Source organism: Rhagoletis zephyria, unplaced genomic scaffold (genome assembly GCF_001687245.7).
Source record: "Rhagoletis zephyria isolate East Lansing unplaced genomic scaffold, Rhagoletis_zephyria_1.1 Rzeph_scaffold_01815, whole genome shotgun sequence".
Lineage (NCBI taxonomy): Eukaryota > Metazoa > Arthropoda > Insecta > Diptera > Tephritidae > Rhagoletis > Rhagoletis zephyria.
The window spans coordinates 78,046-92,980 of record NW_016158899.1 but is presented as its reverse complement, the minus strand read 5'-3'; the positions used below and the strand labels follow the sequence as shown (position 1 = coordinate 92,980).

General features: G+C 35.4%; 1 protein-coding gene across 1 annotated transcript in view; it reads left to right on the top strand.

The window, feature by feature from the left end:
* The window catches only part of LOC108365246 (uncharacterized), an 81,086-nt gene that overhangs the window by 5,568 nt on the left and 60,583 nt on the right, over window positions 1-14,935 (top strand). Inside the window, exons 4-5 of the mRNA XM_017619238.1 lie at window positions 4,812-4,894; window positions 8,581-8,767. Of these exons, the coding sequence (XP_017474727.1) occupies window positions 4,812-4,894; window positions 8,581-8,767 (270 nt within the window). The remainder of the gene's footprint in view (window positions 1-4,811; window positions 4,895-8,580; window positions 8,768-14,935) is intronic.

Genomic DNA, 14,935 nt, shown 5'->3' with positions numbered 1-14,935 from the left:
AGAATGGAAAAGGGACGGTGGCATCGAATATGAAACTGTCACATGTCATTTTTAAGCTACCCTCTTTGAAATCTCTAAAAAAAATCTACTCGGAATGTTTGACATTACAGTGTGCTGTGACTGCAATTGCCAACTTAGCTGGATTTGTACACTTTAGAATTGACGCACTCACAAGCCCATATGCATGTACGTATTTGTGCCATCCAACATATGAAAGTGGCAAAATTTATATGAAATACGAAAATGTCCTTTGATTTGCTTTGTTTGTTGGCTTGTCAAGTGGAAACCCCTAGACCTTCGCAATGGCGACAAGTGTTTGAAATCGTCCGAGCAATTCTACGAATTTTATGATTATATCCATTTTGATACTTTCCTTTTCAATATAATACTATATGTAACGATTTAGTTTGAACCTTTTTCGACAATTGTTGCAAAGTCACAGCCACAAAATTGTTATTTCCATTGTGTGGCTGCCCTCCCAGCCTTGCAGTTAAAGGGAATACTTCTGCATTTTGATTGCCTCACGCTATTTCTAATATTTCTATTATTCGGTTTGATTTTAGTTGTTTCGTGTTATTTTGTAAAATTACTCGAGCAACGAATTATGCGATAAACGTTTCAAAAACATAAAGTCCTGCGGTTAAACCAAACATACACACATATGTACGTGTATTTATAAAGCGAGAAATAAAAATAAAGTTTGCTAGTTATTCCAGATCATCGTCGAGCGACGACGTTGGGAAGAGGCATTTTGCAGCTGGTCACGCTTTGATAAGCCTATTTAATATTATTATTGAAAGGTTGTAACGCCATTCAAGTATAGCTAATACTTTTTATGCTGAGTTTGGTCGTTTTGTTCAAACTAATCGACACCATTCAATTGAAATTGACCGGAAGAGTCGTCAAATTATGCTGACTTGGACTTTTTAACCCTTATAAGTAAGCTATAAAAAAAAATTATTATATTTGTGAGTACCTTCATTTAAGTTTTCACACAATTCCAATTATGTGGAACGTAACCAACAGCGTTAATTCGGTTACGAAGAAAGATATTTTTTTGTTAAGCACAAATTTTATGGGACCACCTTTTCATATACATACATATGTATGTGTATTTAGTGTTTAAAAAAAAAAATGGAAAAACAACAAAGTCTAAGCGGTAGAAGTTATACATAGCTGCTATATTCCATTTTTCATAACAAATAAAATTGTGGTACAAAGCTCAATAACACTATTGAAAGAAATATTAATGCACCACAATAAAATTGACCACCTCTGTTTTAATTGAAAATTCTTAAAAATAAATAAACAAATATTCGTGGAAATTTATCACTTTGAAATGGCGTGATATTGATATGACCCATACTTAACGCTAGTATCTATACTTTTTTTTGGCAGTACAATACTTTGTTTTGGATTCAAGAAATTGATACTGCGATTGTTTCCTAAATACTGCATTTATTCTTTTTTCTGCCCAAATTTTTTTAATACACAGTGTTCGTGGAAATACGTAATAAAAATGCATATACATACATATATACTCTTATGTAAAAAATACGGGCACGACATCTTGACCTATTTTGACTATTTTCCTTTTGTTTTTTTAATGTCTATCAATTTTTTATTAAACACTTGTTAATTATATAATATTTAACATCATATCAATCGACACAGCAAACTTTGTAGAAAAATTAAAATAATTTAACAAAAATTTATTTTTAAATTCCAGGTTTGCAGTTTTGTAGCTTTAAACAAGTTTCATAGACTAACAATTCGCGTTAAGTTTAGCATATAAAGCATATAAAGCAAATTTTCGATCATAGTAACTTTATAAACTAGAATTTTGTTTTAGTGCAACTTTTTGAATTCCTCTAGCTATTATACAAAGTGAGAAATTTGGAATTACATGGCTTTTCTTAGACATAAACTGGAATTCCTTTATTTAATTGGAAAACAGTTAAAAAAACGGTGCTGTAAAAAATGCTTTTGTTCTTAAATGGAGTTACTGCGAACGGTATTTTTTTGCAGTAATGTGCAGTTTTTTCCCAAAAAGATACGAGCGATACCCGTACTCTATGAGAGTAAGAAATATAGGGAACATTCTTTGCCAAGCCGCCCCACCTCTCCATTTTTGATTTGATTTGAACAATTCGAATTCTTCTGGGAAAATTATCTTAAATGGCGATGAGCGTTTTTTTAAATTCAGGATTGCGGTTTAACTATGGCGTCTAAAGAAACTTTAAATTAGATTTCCCTTTACAACTTTTGTGACTCTGGAGAACTCAACACTAAACAAGAAAACCTAAACGTGGCTGTTTATAGTTTTAGGGCTTCTGATTATTACGAGTCTGGGCCGAATTTTAAAAATTCAAAATGGCGGGCTCAATATTTGGAGCCAAAAAATTAGTTTGGATTAGATTCGCTTTAAGCTTTCTAATCGGGGTTTTTGATGTCGCTGATCACTTTTATGAAATCAGTGTTTACAAATTCGAAATGCCGGATCCAATATTAGTTAAAATCCAACGTACGTAAACGGCGTACGAGTTACATTCTCATCTCGACTGATGACTTCTAGAGGGCTTTGATTTCCTCCCTGACCAGACAGAGTACTGCGCCTTCAAAATGATTCCCAGCAGCTCCATCTCTACCTATATTCCGGCACGAGCGGACTAGATGGGGCGAGGTGATTGGAGGAAGGGAGCAGTGAACTTCTTCACGAATGAATCAATATTTGTAGGCAGAGCTTGTGGAGGTGTTTTTGCTGGGCGCTCTCCATCTGCACTTCTGCAGTGTCGTCTAAGTGGTAAAGAATCGTTACATTGAGTTCAATGGATCGAAAACTCAATAGATACACTGAAAAAAAATCAACCAAAAATTTGTAAGTATTATCAAATTCAAATTTGAAAAGGAATCCAAGTGATTTTTTTTAAGTCTGAAGTAGCCATTTTTGAGATCAACAATTGTCTCAAAAGAGTCCAAAATGTTCCTCATTTGACTCAATTGATGTATGAGTTTAAGCTCATATAGGTTGTCCTTTGGATGAAGGCCAATACCCCAATTTCGGACTCTTAAATTAGCTCTTTATGGGTAGGTGGTAGACACATATTTGCTTTTCGTGCGGAAACTTCAAAGGATTTTAGCATGTACGAATTATACAATATGAAGCATGGTATAAGGGGTTATGCTACATCATTACCTTAAAAATGCAATTTTTTGTATTGTGACAGATAACGAGTGATATGTAGATGTACTTTACTTTAATAGTGTCATCACTCAAACAAGTAAAACCCGAGAAAAACGGCTTTAAAGTTTTGAATTTACTCCCATAGTAAAACATATTTTGTTCTAGTGAGATACTGGTAATCGACACAGCTATGAAATTTTTACACAACTTAGAAGAAGAGGTAGCGGTAATTTCTGTATACTCAACTAAAAATGTGCATTTTTATACCCGAGCGCACTTGTGCACAAGGGTATATTAATTTTGTTCACATAACGGTTGTTTGTAACAGCCAAAACGAATCGAGATAGATATAGACAAATGTATACATATATGCTCAGAATGAATAGAGAAATCGATTAAGCCATGTCTGTCTGTCCGTCCGTCTGTCTGTGCAAAAATTTAGATATCTCAACGAAATTTGGTATGTCGGTTTCTCTTAATCCAAGGTAGGTTGGTATTGAAAATGGGCGAAATCGGACAGTAACCACGCCCACTTCCCATATAACGGTAATTTCCAGAAATACGAAAACTGCGATATTTTAGTAACTACTGAAGATAATTCACTCAAAATTGATATTTGTAATAATTTTCAGACGAAAAATAAGATTATTATAATTTTTTGGAAAATTGGCGTAGCCACGCCCACTTTTGGATACATGTGTATATCTTGGTAGCCGTTGCCCCAATTTCTTCCAAACTTGGCACAGTTGTTGGCCTTGATACAGCATACTAAATGACCGAAAATTTAAAAAATCGGACAGTAACCACGCCCACATCCCATATAACGGTAATTTAGAGAAATACAAAATCTTCGATAAGTCAGTAAATATTAAAGCTAATTTATTCAAAATTGATGCTTGCGACAATCCTTTACCAAGAAATACGTTTATGATAAAATTTTGGAAAACGGGCGTGGCACCGCCCACTTATGATCACATATATGTATCTCGGTAACCGTTCTACCAATTTGTACCAAACTCGGTATGGTTATTGTGCTTGCCACATAAAAGCAAAACGCTGAAAATTATTGAAATCGGACTAAAATTACGGCTTTTAATAGAACGGTAAATTTTAGAAATGCTTGAAACTTCAATATTTCGAAATTGAAGGTCGCTAATTTACTCAAAATTGATACACCCTGGCTTACTATGTAGCGGTAGCCTTCGGAAAGGTGAAAAAACATTTATTTAATACTTGCGCCGGGTATTTAATGTTCGGCTCCGCCCGAACTTAGATTTTCTTACTTGTTTAGATTAGATATGACACTATTGAAGTAAATGAGCGATATGTATGTAAATAAAATTTTTTTTAGTTTGCCATCTCCAATATTACAAAACTATTCGTGAGGCTCTCCGTTGCATTAGCTAATTGCGTTATAAAAGTATTTTGAAAAATCCAACTTATAAACCACCAACTTGTTTCTTTCTTTTTTTCATCTATATTTCGATGGACATGTATGTGTGCGTATCGGACTCTGCGCTGGCTTTCAAAACGCTGATGCTACCGTTGCCATTGATGTTGCTGTTGATGTTCCTGTTCCTGATTTTTCTTTTATTTTTGGCATTGCTGATTGCATGTCTGCATGCAGTTAAGCCACGTTGCGAAATTGAAAGGCACGAGATCGATGACCAGGATACACTAATTTGCACAGCATTCGGAAATCCTGTAGAGGTAAGCGCACAAGCATACAAAAACATACTCCCACACACACATATTACCGCAAAACATTCACATTTACACACATATACAAACGCATAACCACACATTGGGGTATTGTGAAATACACAAATCCAAGGACTAGCTCCCTTCGAAGTTTCGCAATGCCGTCAATGGCCGCAGCAGAATATTCTGACAACCCAGGTTTTCGTAACATTTAACATACACACACACAGAGCACAGAGTCCTGCCATACACCAAACAAGCGTACGCACGCCGTAAAGTATGCAATGCATGTGTTATTTTTCGTTAACGCTGCTGATTACTACATGCGAGCGGCATCAAACTGCGAATAGTTTGAGTTCGATACACAGAAATCGGATATGTGCAAGTGAGAGTGCACTGATGCATGGAAAGTGGCAGTGAGGGACGAGCTTTACACCAGTTGTTTTGTTGTGCCCACATATTCATACATATTTGTATGTACATTTGTTTGTGAGTCTGTATGGAGGATTTCGTGTGGCTCAATGGTTGAATGGTTGTACGCCTGAATGACGGCTACTACCGGCCCCACTGGTTGCGCTGGTGCATGCTTCAGCCAACACGAGTCTTGCAACTGTTGCATGAGCTGGTATTCAAGCTGTTGTTGTTTCGGTTTATTGCTGTTGTTATTGCAATGGCAATAAAACGATAACATTTCAATTGCAGGCACCAACGCACTAACACGCCACTGCAATTTCAGGAGCACTTGAAATATACATACAAATGTATGTACATATATGCAAACATGTTTGCAGCAATGAGTAGAATTCTTGCTCACTCTTGACACTCTTTAGACACATACACGTTTGAAAATGNAAATGTATGTACATATATGCAAACATGTTTGCAGCAATGAGTAGAATTCTTGCTCACTCTTGACACTCTTTAGACACATACACGTTTGAAAATGCTCGAAAAATATAAAGGTGACGGCCACGCCGTTCAATAGTCAATTTCTCATTTCGACAAGCATGCTCTGGTATTCTCTTTCCAGGCTGAACGTAAGTACTTACATACAAATATTTATTTTACTTGCACACCTTTTCTTATTTACATATTTATGAAGCATTTATAAATTTATGATTCCTTGCATCTATGGCACATATTTACATATGGGTGTTGCCATGCAGCCGTACGCGACATTCGTACGCTTATGGAGTAACATAAATCTCCCAAAAATAGAAGTTACTTAAAAACAAGATTACGGTTATATTGCAACCCAAGGGTACTAGGTTTGAGAAAAATATAAGCAGCCTCGAAACTGTGGTGTGGAAAATATCTGTTCAAAATAAGGTGATAACGTACGCGACAAAAAAAAAAAGAAGTGTTTTTTAGGCGCATATGAATATATGCGAAAGTCTGCGAATCATTCGAGTTTTTCTTTTCTTTAAAAATTCATAAACTAAGCTAAATAATGCACTTTTACAATCCTTCCATTTTTAATAGAAATTATCTCGGCTTAGTTTTTATTACAAAAAAAAAATAACTTACGCGACAGATTTTTACCGCATACAATATTTTTACTAGTAACACATACTAAATTAAACTTTTAATTTAGTTTTTTCAGTTCTTCTCTCCGTCGTTTCGCGTTTTTAAACCCTTTTTCCGCCATCTGAATATAAAATTTCAAGCTATAAAGCCGTTTTAATTCACTTACTTGCATTTTCGGTTTACATTTTTATGGAAACACCCATATGTAAGTGCATATTTATGCAAGTACTTCACTTATAATTTACCTTAACCCTTTCCAATCAGCATTTTCTTTTTAAAAAGAAACCATCCCCTTCCAGAACTTTGTGGCCTCACTATTCAGGTCCGTAGTGCGTTGTTTGTTATGTCTGGAGATGTTGTTAACTGCGTCCACTGCGGCGTTGTAAGCGAAAAATATCAAAGAGAGCCGTCAAAAGAGGCCAATAGAATATTCGGGATCTTAACCATCATATTTGGTGTGTCATTGAGGTGATTTCATAAATGCAACTTGGTATTATTCATTCAAGTTGTAAGAATATTTTAGGGGAAATGGTATAGCTTTTCGCAGTAATAAATCGAGATACATAGATCAGAGAGATCGGCGTGGAATGACAAACTGAGGCGAAGACTCTTGACAGGTCCATCACTAGCGGCGGTTACAATTTAGATTTAGTGTTTTGGTAATTGCAGACATCTAAAGGCAAAACAACTACGGTTGTCCAAAAATGCATGTCAAAAAGTAAAGTCGGAATCTTTCTATATCGAAAAAATATACCTCTTTTTTATTTCGAAATCAAAAGTGGTTTAGAGGTCGCTCAAAGCGCTCGAAGTTTTCCATGTATTTTATATACGAAAAATACCAGTTTTCGTACGAAACCTACGACTAGATGGCAAAGCCCACCGGATCCAGCGGGGGCGTTTTGGGGGTTAAACTACGTGTCAGTCCGTGGCGGACTCACGGGAGATGTTTTAATACATAGACGACATATTATAAATACATATGCGCCATATCAAAACACCGCCTGTGGGTCCGCCACTGACTGACACGTCATTTAACCCCCAAACGCAGAACCCCCGTCCCACCCCCCTCCCCCCCTGCATCCACCACTGCCCACCGGCAATTACATATAATGGCTTTACCCATCAGTGATACGGCAATTTTTACCGCTAAAGTGTGAGGCATATCCTTGTAACCCTACCGGACGCTATAAAATGTTCGACTGCAGCAGTGATCACCTTGCGGAACTGAGAGAGCACTCATTTGAAGAAAAGTCGGTGGTAGTCGGGTGAAGTTTAGTTGACTAATATTTTAGAATTTTTCGTTCACCTGTGACCCGTTGACCAAACCAACTGCAGTGCGCAGTCAAGGACTTACCTGCTATTGGCACCAGACAAGACAAGATTTGCACTTGAGTGTGCTCGTCGTACGTTCTGACATGAAACACGGAACATACGGTGTGGAAGCTAAGGGCTGCTGGATAGCTCCGAGAAAAACCTACGGGTTCCAATACATAGAACTCTCTGTCATGGTTAATAATTCGATTCCTCAAGAATCTTTTCTGCAGGTTTTGGAAATTTCAATTCTCCTGCATAATAAAGCACTTACCGGCAAATGCGAGCATTAAAAAATTCTGTTTGAGTATCACTTAATCATCGTTGCCAATTTTATTTGTCAACAACGGTTTAAGTCAGTTCTCGTATGGCGTGACAAGGATTATAGCAATAAGATATCGCAGAACACTTTTATCGTAGCACACATGTCTACCTATTTATCTCCATTTATGAGTATACACATTCACGCCAATTGGAATTTAAATTTACTTCTCTGACTGCAAGAAATTGAGTGGATATTAAAATTTATCCGCACGCATACATTCGTACAAATTCATATACCCGTAATTGTATAAAAATATTAACACTTTTTGCAAGGCTTACTCTTAATCAAACAATCGAGTATTTATAACCAACCCACCGAAACAAGATGCACACAACACCGATAGTAATAAAAACCGTTTCGATAACAGTGACAAAAACGTTTAAATATAAATATTGCATTGCACACGTGCACACTCACTACTTATGTGCATGTTGTATGTACAAATGTGTGTAGACAAGTACACAACATAGTAGACTCGGAATTTAACCGTTTATTTGCTTATTTGTATTTATTATTATTTTTTTTATTTCAGGCGGATTTTTCATGGTCAATTAAAGCGGAAAATGACAGCGCCGAATGGCTGGGCAGTGGCGAACGGCAGGATTTCATCGACAAGAGTTTCTATGTGTTGGACGACGGTTATGCGATTGCACGCACTTATCGATGTGTCGCCAACAACACCGTCGGCCCGGGGACATTCTGTGAAATCGAAGTGGCTGGTAAGTGTCGGGTTAATAAATACGTCTACAAGATAATATAAGGTGAACACCACTCGCATACGCATTTCGATACGGCCAAAAGGGCATTTTGCTGCTGTCGGCAAATGGTCTTGTGATATGCAAATGGCCCCATAACGACTCCATCCAATGTGGGATTGCATTTAGGAAATTTAATCAGGCTTAACATTTTATGGTGAAATTTTCGTTTACTAGGGGTATATTTCCAATAAAATTATAACAAAATTATAAATATAAACATAAAAATCATACCTAGAACCAGAAAGGCAGACATTTTTTTTGTTAGCATAATACCATAAAGACATTATTATTTACTTCCACTCTAGGCACGAAGGCAGTTTAATATACGTATATAAAATCTAATAAAAAAACTTTATAATATACCATTCCTCTATAAATGCACTAAAAAATAGAAAATAGTTTTTTCTAGTCCAACAGAATTTGTCTTGATAAATTTTAATTTAAAATTTTTTGCAAACGTCATTATAAACTTTTTCCGAGATTAAAATGAAGAACGTGAAACATTTGGGATAGACTAGATTTTATGTGAAAAATAAAATATGTATATTTGTATGTTATCATATTCCTTGCCAGTATTTTCTACCGTTTTTTATGAAAATCATCGCCGATAATATCGCTATTTTTTTAACTCTTATCTGATTTTGGGAATAATTATTCTATTAAGACGTCACGTCTTTAGGATACAAATGCTATACTACAATTAGAAACTATTTCGATAGATATGAAAGTCAGAATTGTTACAGAAGATTTCTAAAGAAGAGGTAAATGTTTGAGCAAACATAATGGGAAATTTGGGATACCTTCGAGCTTACGATCACCATGCAAAATCTTTTAAGCCATTTTTCTCATTCAGTTTTCGGAAAAGAATTCTCGACCCATATCCTACGAAATTTTAACTCAACACTTAAAAAATCAGTTCCAAAAAGGTATAGTAAAAAGGCATTAACATAATACCTATGCATTGATTCGCTATGGAAAAGTGACAAATAATTTTCCGACAAAGGAGTAAGTAACTATTGGAATACGTTTTTTCGAAGAAAGGTTAATTCAATGTGGTTGTTCACACTTGCCAGGTTATCAGGTTATCTGGTTAAAAATTATTATTATGCAGTGTATTTTATTGTTGTAAACTGAATAAACAATATAACCACATAACCAGATAACCTGATAACCAAGAAAGCGTGAATATACACAATATTTTTTTTTATGAAATATGAGCAAGAAATAATGTTACTCATACGCCATGTCCGAGTATCCAAACCTTCGATCAAACTTAAAGTAAGAAGATAACAATTGATTACGCGAAAGTGATTAGTCGTAATTCTCACCGCAGTTATATAGAGACTTTTTCGCCTACAATGTAATATTTTTATCATTTTGATTAATGCATTTCATTTGACGCAATCAGAGCTCTTGCCGTTGAATTGGACGAAATTTTTAAGTTTTTCATTAATTTAACGACCCAGAAAGAATTTAACCCATTGTTGTTATCCCATTATCGGACAATGCTTTAAAATTTCAGAATGGTTGACCGACTTTTAGAAAAAAAATTCAAGAAAATCGATCAGTACGTGTTTTTGGAAATAAACATTTAAACTAAACAAGTCGTTTTTAAGTAAAAAAGAAAACCGACCTCACTTCCTATATAAAAATTTACGATTAGATACCGTTATTTTTTCATGATCAAATGATCTTATCTAAATCAAATTGATATGGGACCTCCTCTGAGGTGCCACCTTTCCTTAAAAAAAAAAAAAACAAATAATTATAGAAATCGGTTAACGTCGTCCAAAGTTATGCGGTAACATACATAAAAAAATATTTCGACGAATTGATAACCTCCTCCTTTTTGTGAAGTCGGTTTAAAAATGGAAAATTTTATAAAAAATTGAAAAAGAAAAATTAAAAAAGGTCCCAATCGGCTCAGTTTTCGCAAAGTTTTAGTTATGTAAAAAATGACTGTTTTTTCACACATAGATGTCACGAAAACGGCTAAAAAAAATTTAAAAAAAGTCAGGGAAGCCTCCCTCAATTGGTACTACAACACAAAAAAAGAATGAAAAAAATTGGAAATACAAAAGCCAAATGCTGTCCCAAGTAGGCTAGAATATCCCATATAAGGGATGTTGCGAATGTGGATATGGATATCGAATATTTTTAAGAAATGATGTATGATGACAAAACGGAAAAGTTAATTAATTTAATGATATTTAATACTTATTAACAATGCCTTTTCCGGTTATATCCTGTTTCTTAAAGGGCCGTAAGTCAAGCCTGCGCTACTAAATAACTGCTCGCTCGGAACACTTGCTGGTGGAGGCGACAAATAATTGCGCGTAAAACTTAACATTTTTTTAAATTTGATTAATTTCCCATCAGCTAAGAGGACTTTTATTTAGATATATATTTTTTTTTATTGCGGTACAAGAATAATTCTTTTTTGATTATTATTATATTGATAATTTCGGGGCTGCTAATATCACATGTATCCTACTGCCTTCATCTTCACTCGCGATAGGCTTAAAATTGTTTAGAAAATGTGTTTTTTCAAATCCAAATTCATAATCATGAATAATCTATTAGATAACAACTAAATTTTTGCCTGAATGAAAATGTAGCTGTCAAATTAGCAAACTGGCAATTAATAGCATGCAATATTTCTTCAAGTGCAAAAGTCAGCAATGAATTTTTATTGAATAACACGGAACAACTGAAAATTGACTAGTAGAAATTTATTAGGGCAACGTGTGTTTGGGGTGCTTGAACCCGCATTTTCTCAAAAATCTGACGTGGGGGAAAATTTGTATTACCAGATTCTTTTCTTCTAAACGGCTCTACGGATTTAGCCAAAAATATTTTACGCACAACCTTTGTAGCCCCAAGTCGAATCCTAAAATAAAAATTTAATAGATCAGGCCATTTAAAGTTAGTTCAGGTACCGCGTGCGGATACAATAGTAGGAAATCGGTTATTTATGTTTTGAAAAGGTTTTCTATAAACCTTTGTAATTATGATTTAATTTTTCAATATCTTCTTTTACTATATTGATAAAAAACATTCCAGAAATTATGGTTTTTGGTAGAAGATCTTTATCATAGAAGACATTTCTGTATATAAATACATATGTCCCCAATCATGTGGGGGTAAACTGTCAATTGCACGACAGATACCAAACTGCAACGTTGTTGCCGTAGAGTTGGCGTTAAAGTATTAACCGAATCCCTGTGGCTGTGGCGGTGGCACCCGTACTCCGTTTACTTGCCCCCGATTCGGCGAAACGAAACAACGAATTTTTCTTTACTTATTTGACTAAATCTGCTACTTAGTACTGCAAATATGTTGCATTAAAATGCGGATAATCTTCGATTAGGATAAAAATGAACTAAGAATTGTAAATATATATATTCTATTTTTTACTTTTTTTATTTTTTATATATTTTAATGTTGCGCGGGCCTCTAGGCTGGCGCCTATGTAGGTTATGCTCAAACGCGGCCCACCATGTTGTATGTATAATCATTTTCGCCTGTCGAGAAATAACTGAAATGAAAGCTGTAGCAGCGAAAGTATTTTTTTTTTTATTTCCCGCAAGTTAACATAGATATGTAAGTAAATAGTCATGTTACCGTCGGTAATACTTATCAACCCATTGCTGAAGTGAATGTGCAACACGCCCCGGAAGCGGTAAGAAACTATTTCTTAAACTACGATTCCCCGTTTCCCCTTATTCCTTGCCAATTTGCAGCTTATTTGCAGTTATTAATTTTAAATGGCTACTGTATAGCACTACAGTGCCGTCAATCTGCATTACCACAATTCAAGTTACTCTATTATTCTATCATTGCCACAAGCACAGTTGCAGTAACCACTGCGACTAATCAAAAAAGAGCTAAAGAGAAAAAATATCACATAAAATACAGTTCATAGACAAGAATCTGAAGGACATTTGCAGTTAGCTGAAATGGTTGGCGCTGATTACTGTCAATATTTGTTTCAGCTGGTGCTGCTACCACGGTACACACGGCCGCTTGCGGTCAACAGTCATTGCATAAGCTAAAAGCCTCCGCATCAATGCCAACAAAACAGCAACACTAAATGTTTCCCACTGAACATTTTTAAATAAATGCAGTTGATCCGCAACTACCGAATGCGGTGGTAAAGAGTAACCAGCGGTCGTGAATTCGTGCAACGACTACGATTATAACCGCCACAGCAACAAAACTAAACAATAAGCGGAAACCATGTTTAACTTTCTCCAGCCAAAGCTGGCTGGCGGCAAGGAGCCCTCCACTTGCCCGCCAACAACTAACCAGTTTTGGTGGCGGGGTTGCGTTGATATTCAATGCTTTATCCACATTCTGGTGTGCCGACATTGGCAATTAGGGAATTGTTTGGATTTTTATTATGCAGCTGACGTGTCTTACCGGTATATCCGTGAAGCTGTCCCTCACCATCGTTGCGCGTGTGCGCTGAAGCATGCCTACCCTCAGCAGCTTTTTCTAATTCAGCGGCGGGGCAATCCGCCATCTTCTGCAGTCATTGGTGGTCATCAGCGCTGCGATTATTTTTAAATTCTCAGTTCTTGCACCGCAGCGGAAACGGAAATTGGATTTGTTACTATACTCTCACGCTCACTCTTTGCCTATTGCGCTTCTGACCTGCTGCTGCCTTTTACAGCTTTTCAACATTTCAGCATCGCCTTTTACCATGGAGAATCAATTTCTTAGCAGAGTATTTTTTAAGCCGCTTATGTTGCAATGTTTTTACCGGATTTCTGTTTCACACCAATCCATTGGGAAGTTAAAGAATGAAATGACTGCAGAGAATCCTGAAACTACAATTGCGGCTGCAGCAACTGTGAATTGTGTAGTAGATTTTCTTTTGTGTTCTTTTTGGTTTGAAAATTAGGATGGTAGCTTTTTGCGAATTAAGAAGATTTTGACTTGAATTTAAAAAAATTTGTTGAGTCTAATCTTTAGTAATATCTTCTTATTCGCCATTATTTATTTGCATTTTACTTACTTAAGTTTTGGAATTGACGTAATACTTTATTTATTATTTATTATTTGCTCTCTTTGTAACAGCGGCTTCGGCATTTTACGTCTGGTGGCGAGGTAACAGTCACGTAACATTAAACTGTTTATGATATCAATTGTTTTCCTTAAATTTGGTTTTATCTTTCCTAAGTGGTTAGTGTTTGATCCCATCCGTAATAAGTTGAGATTGTATGCAAGCATGCATATTTACATACATAAATATACAGATACAGTAGAACATAACACAGTGTATGGGCCAGAAGAAGTTCATTTCGGTCCAAGCGATTTGGAACACTCACTAGAACAGTATTTCACGAACTGAAAACAGTTAAATCGGGTTTTCTATAACTCTTTTATTTTATGTCCTATTTTGTATACATATAATATAATTATATGGGAAAATCTAAAAAACAGGTACATGTTCAAAAAAAAGTAAAATTATATAATTTGTGGGCACACTAGACTGGGTCGAAAAAAAAAGTTGCTAATGTCCGCCCCTAAATTTAAAGATTATGTTGAGAGGGTTCTGGAAAAATTTTTTTTTTTTTTTTTAACCCTCCGAAATACAGCCGAAATGGTTTTTTCGTTGTAACTTGGTTATTTGACGGCCGATTTTTAAAATTGATATGTCATTATTTTTGTCTTGAGAAGCTTCACTTTTCGTTCTTATGTCTTTTTAAGCTTTGAAGTCGCGTTCGCATGATAAGGGCAGAAACAAAATTTTACCCCCCCTAAAGTATATTTTTTTCCTTACCAAACGAAAGTACTTAAAAATTCAAGAAAATGTTGCCTTCAAACTATATTACTAAAATAATAAACAAAGGAGTTATAGCACTTTTAATATCACAGGTCAACATGAGTTTCAGATGTAAGTATAATAACACAGTACAACAAAAATTGATTTTTTTTATGCAACAGAGTAACCTAAATTTAAGGATTATGTTGAGAGGATTTCGAAATTTTTATTTTATTTTTTTTTTAACCCTTCGAAATACAGCCGAAAAGGTTTTTTCGTTGAAAGTTGGGTATTTGACGGCCGATTTTTAAAATTAACATGTCATCACATTTCCTTTTAAGCTATGAAGTCGTTTACCC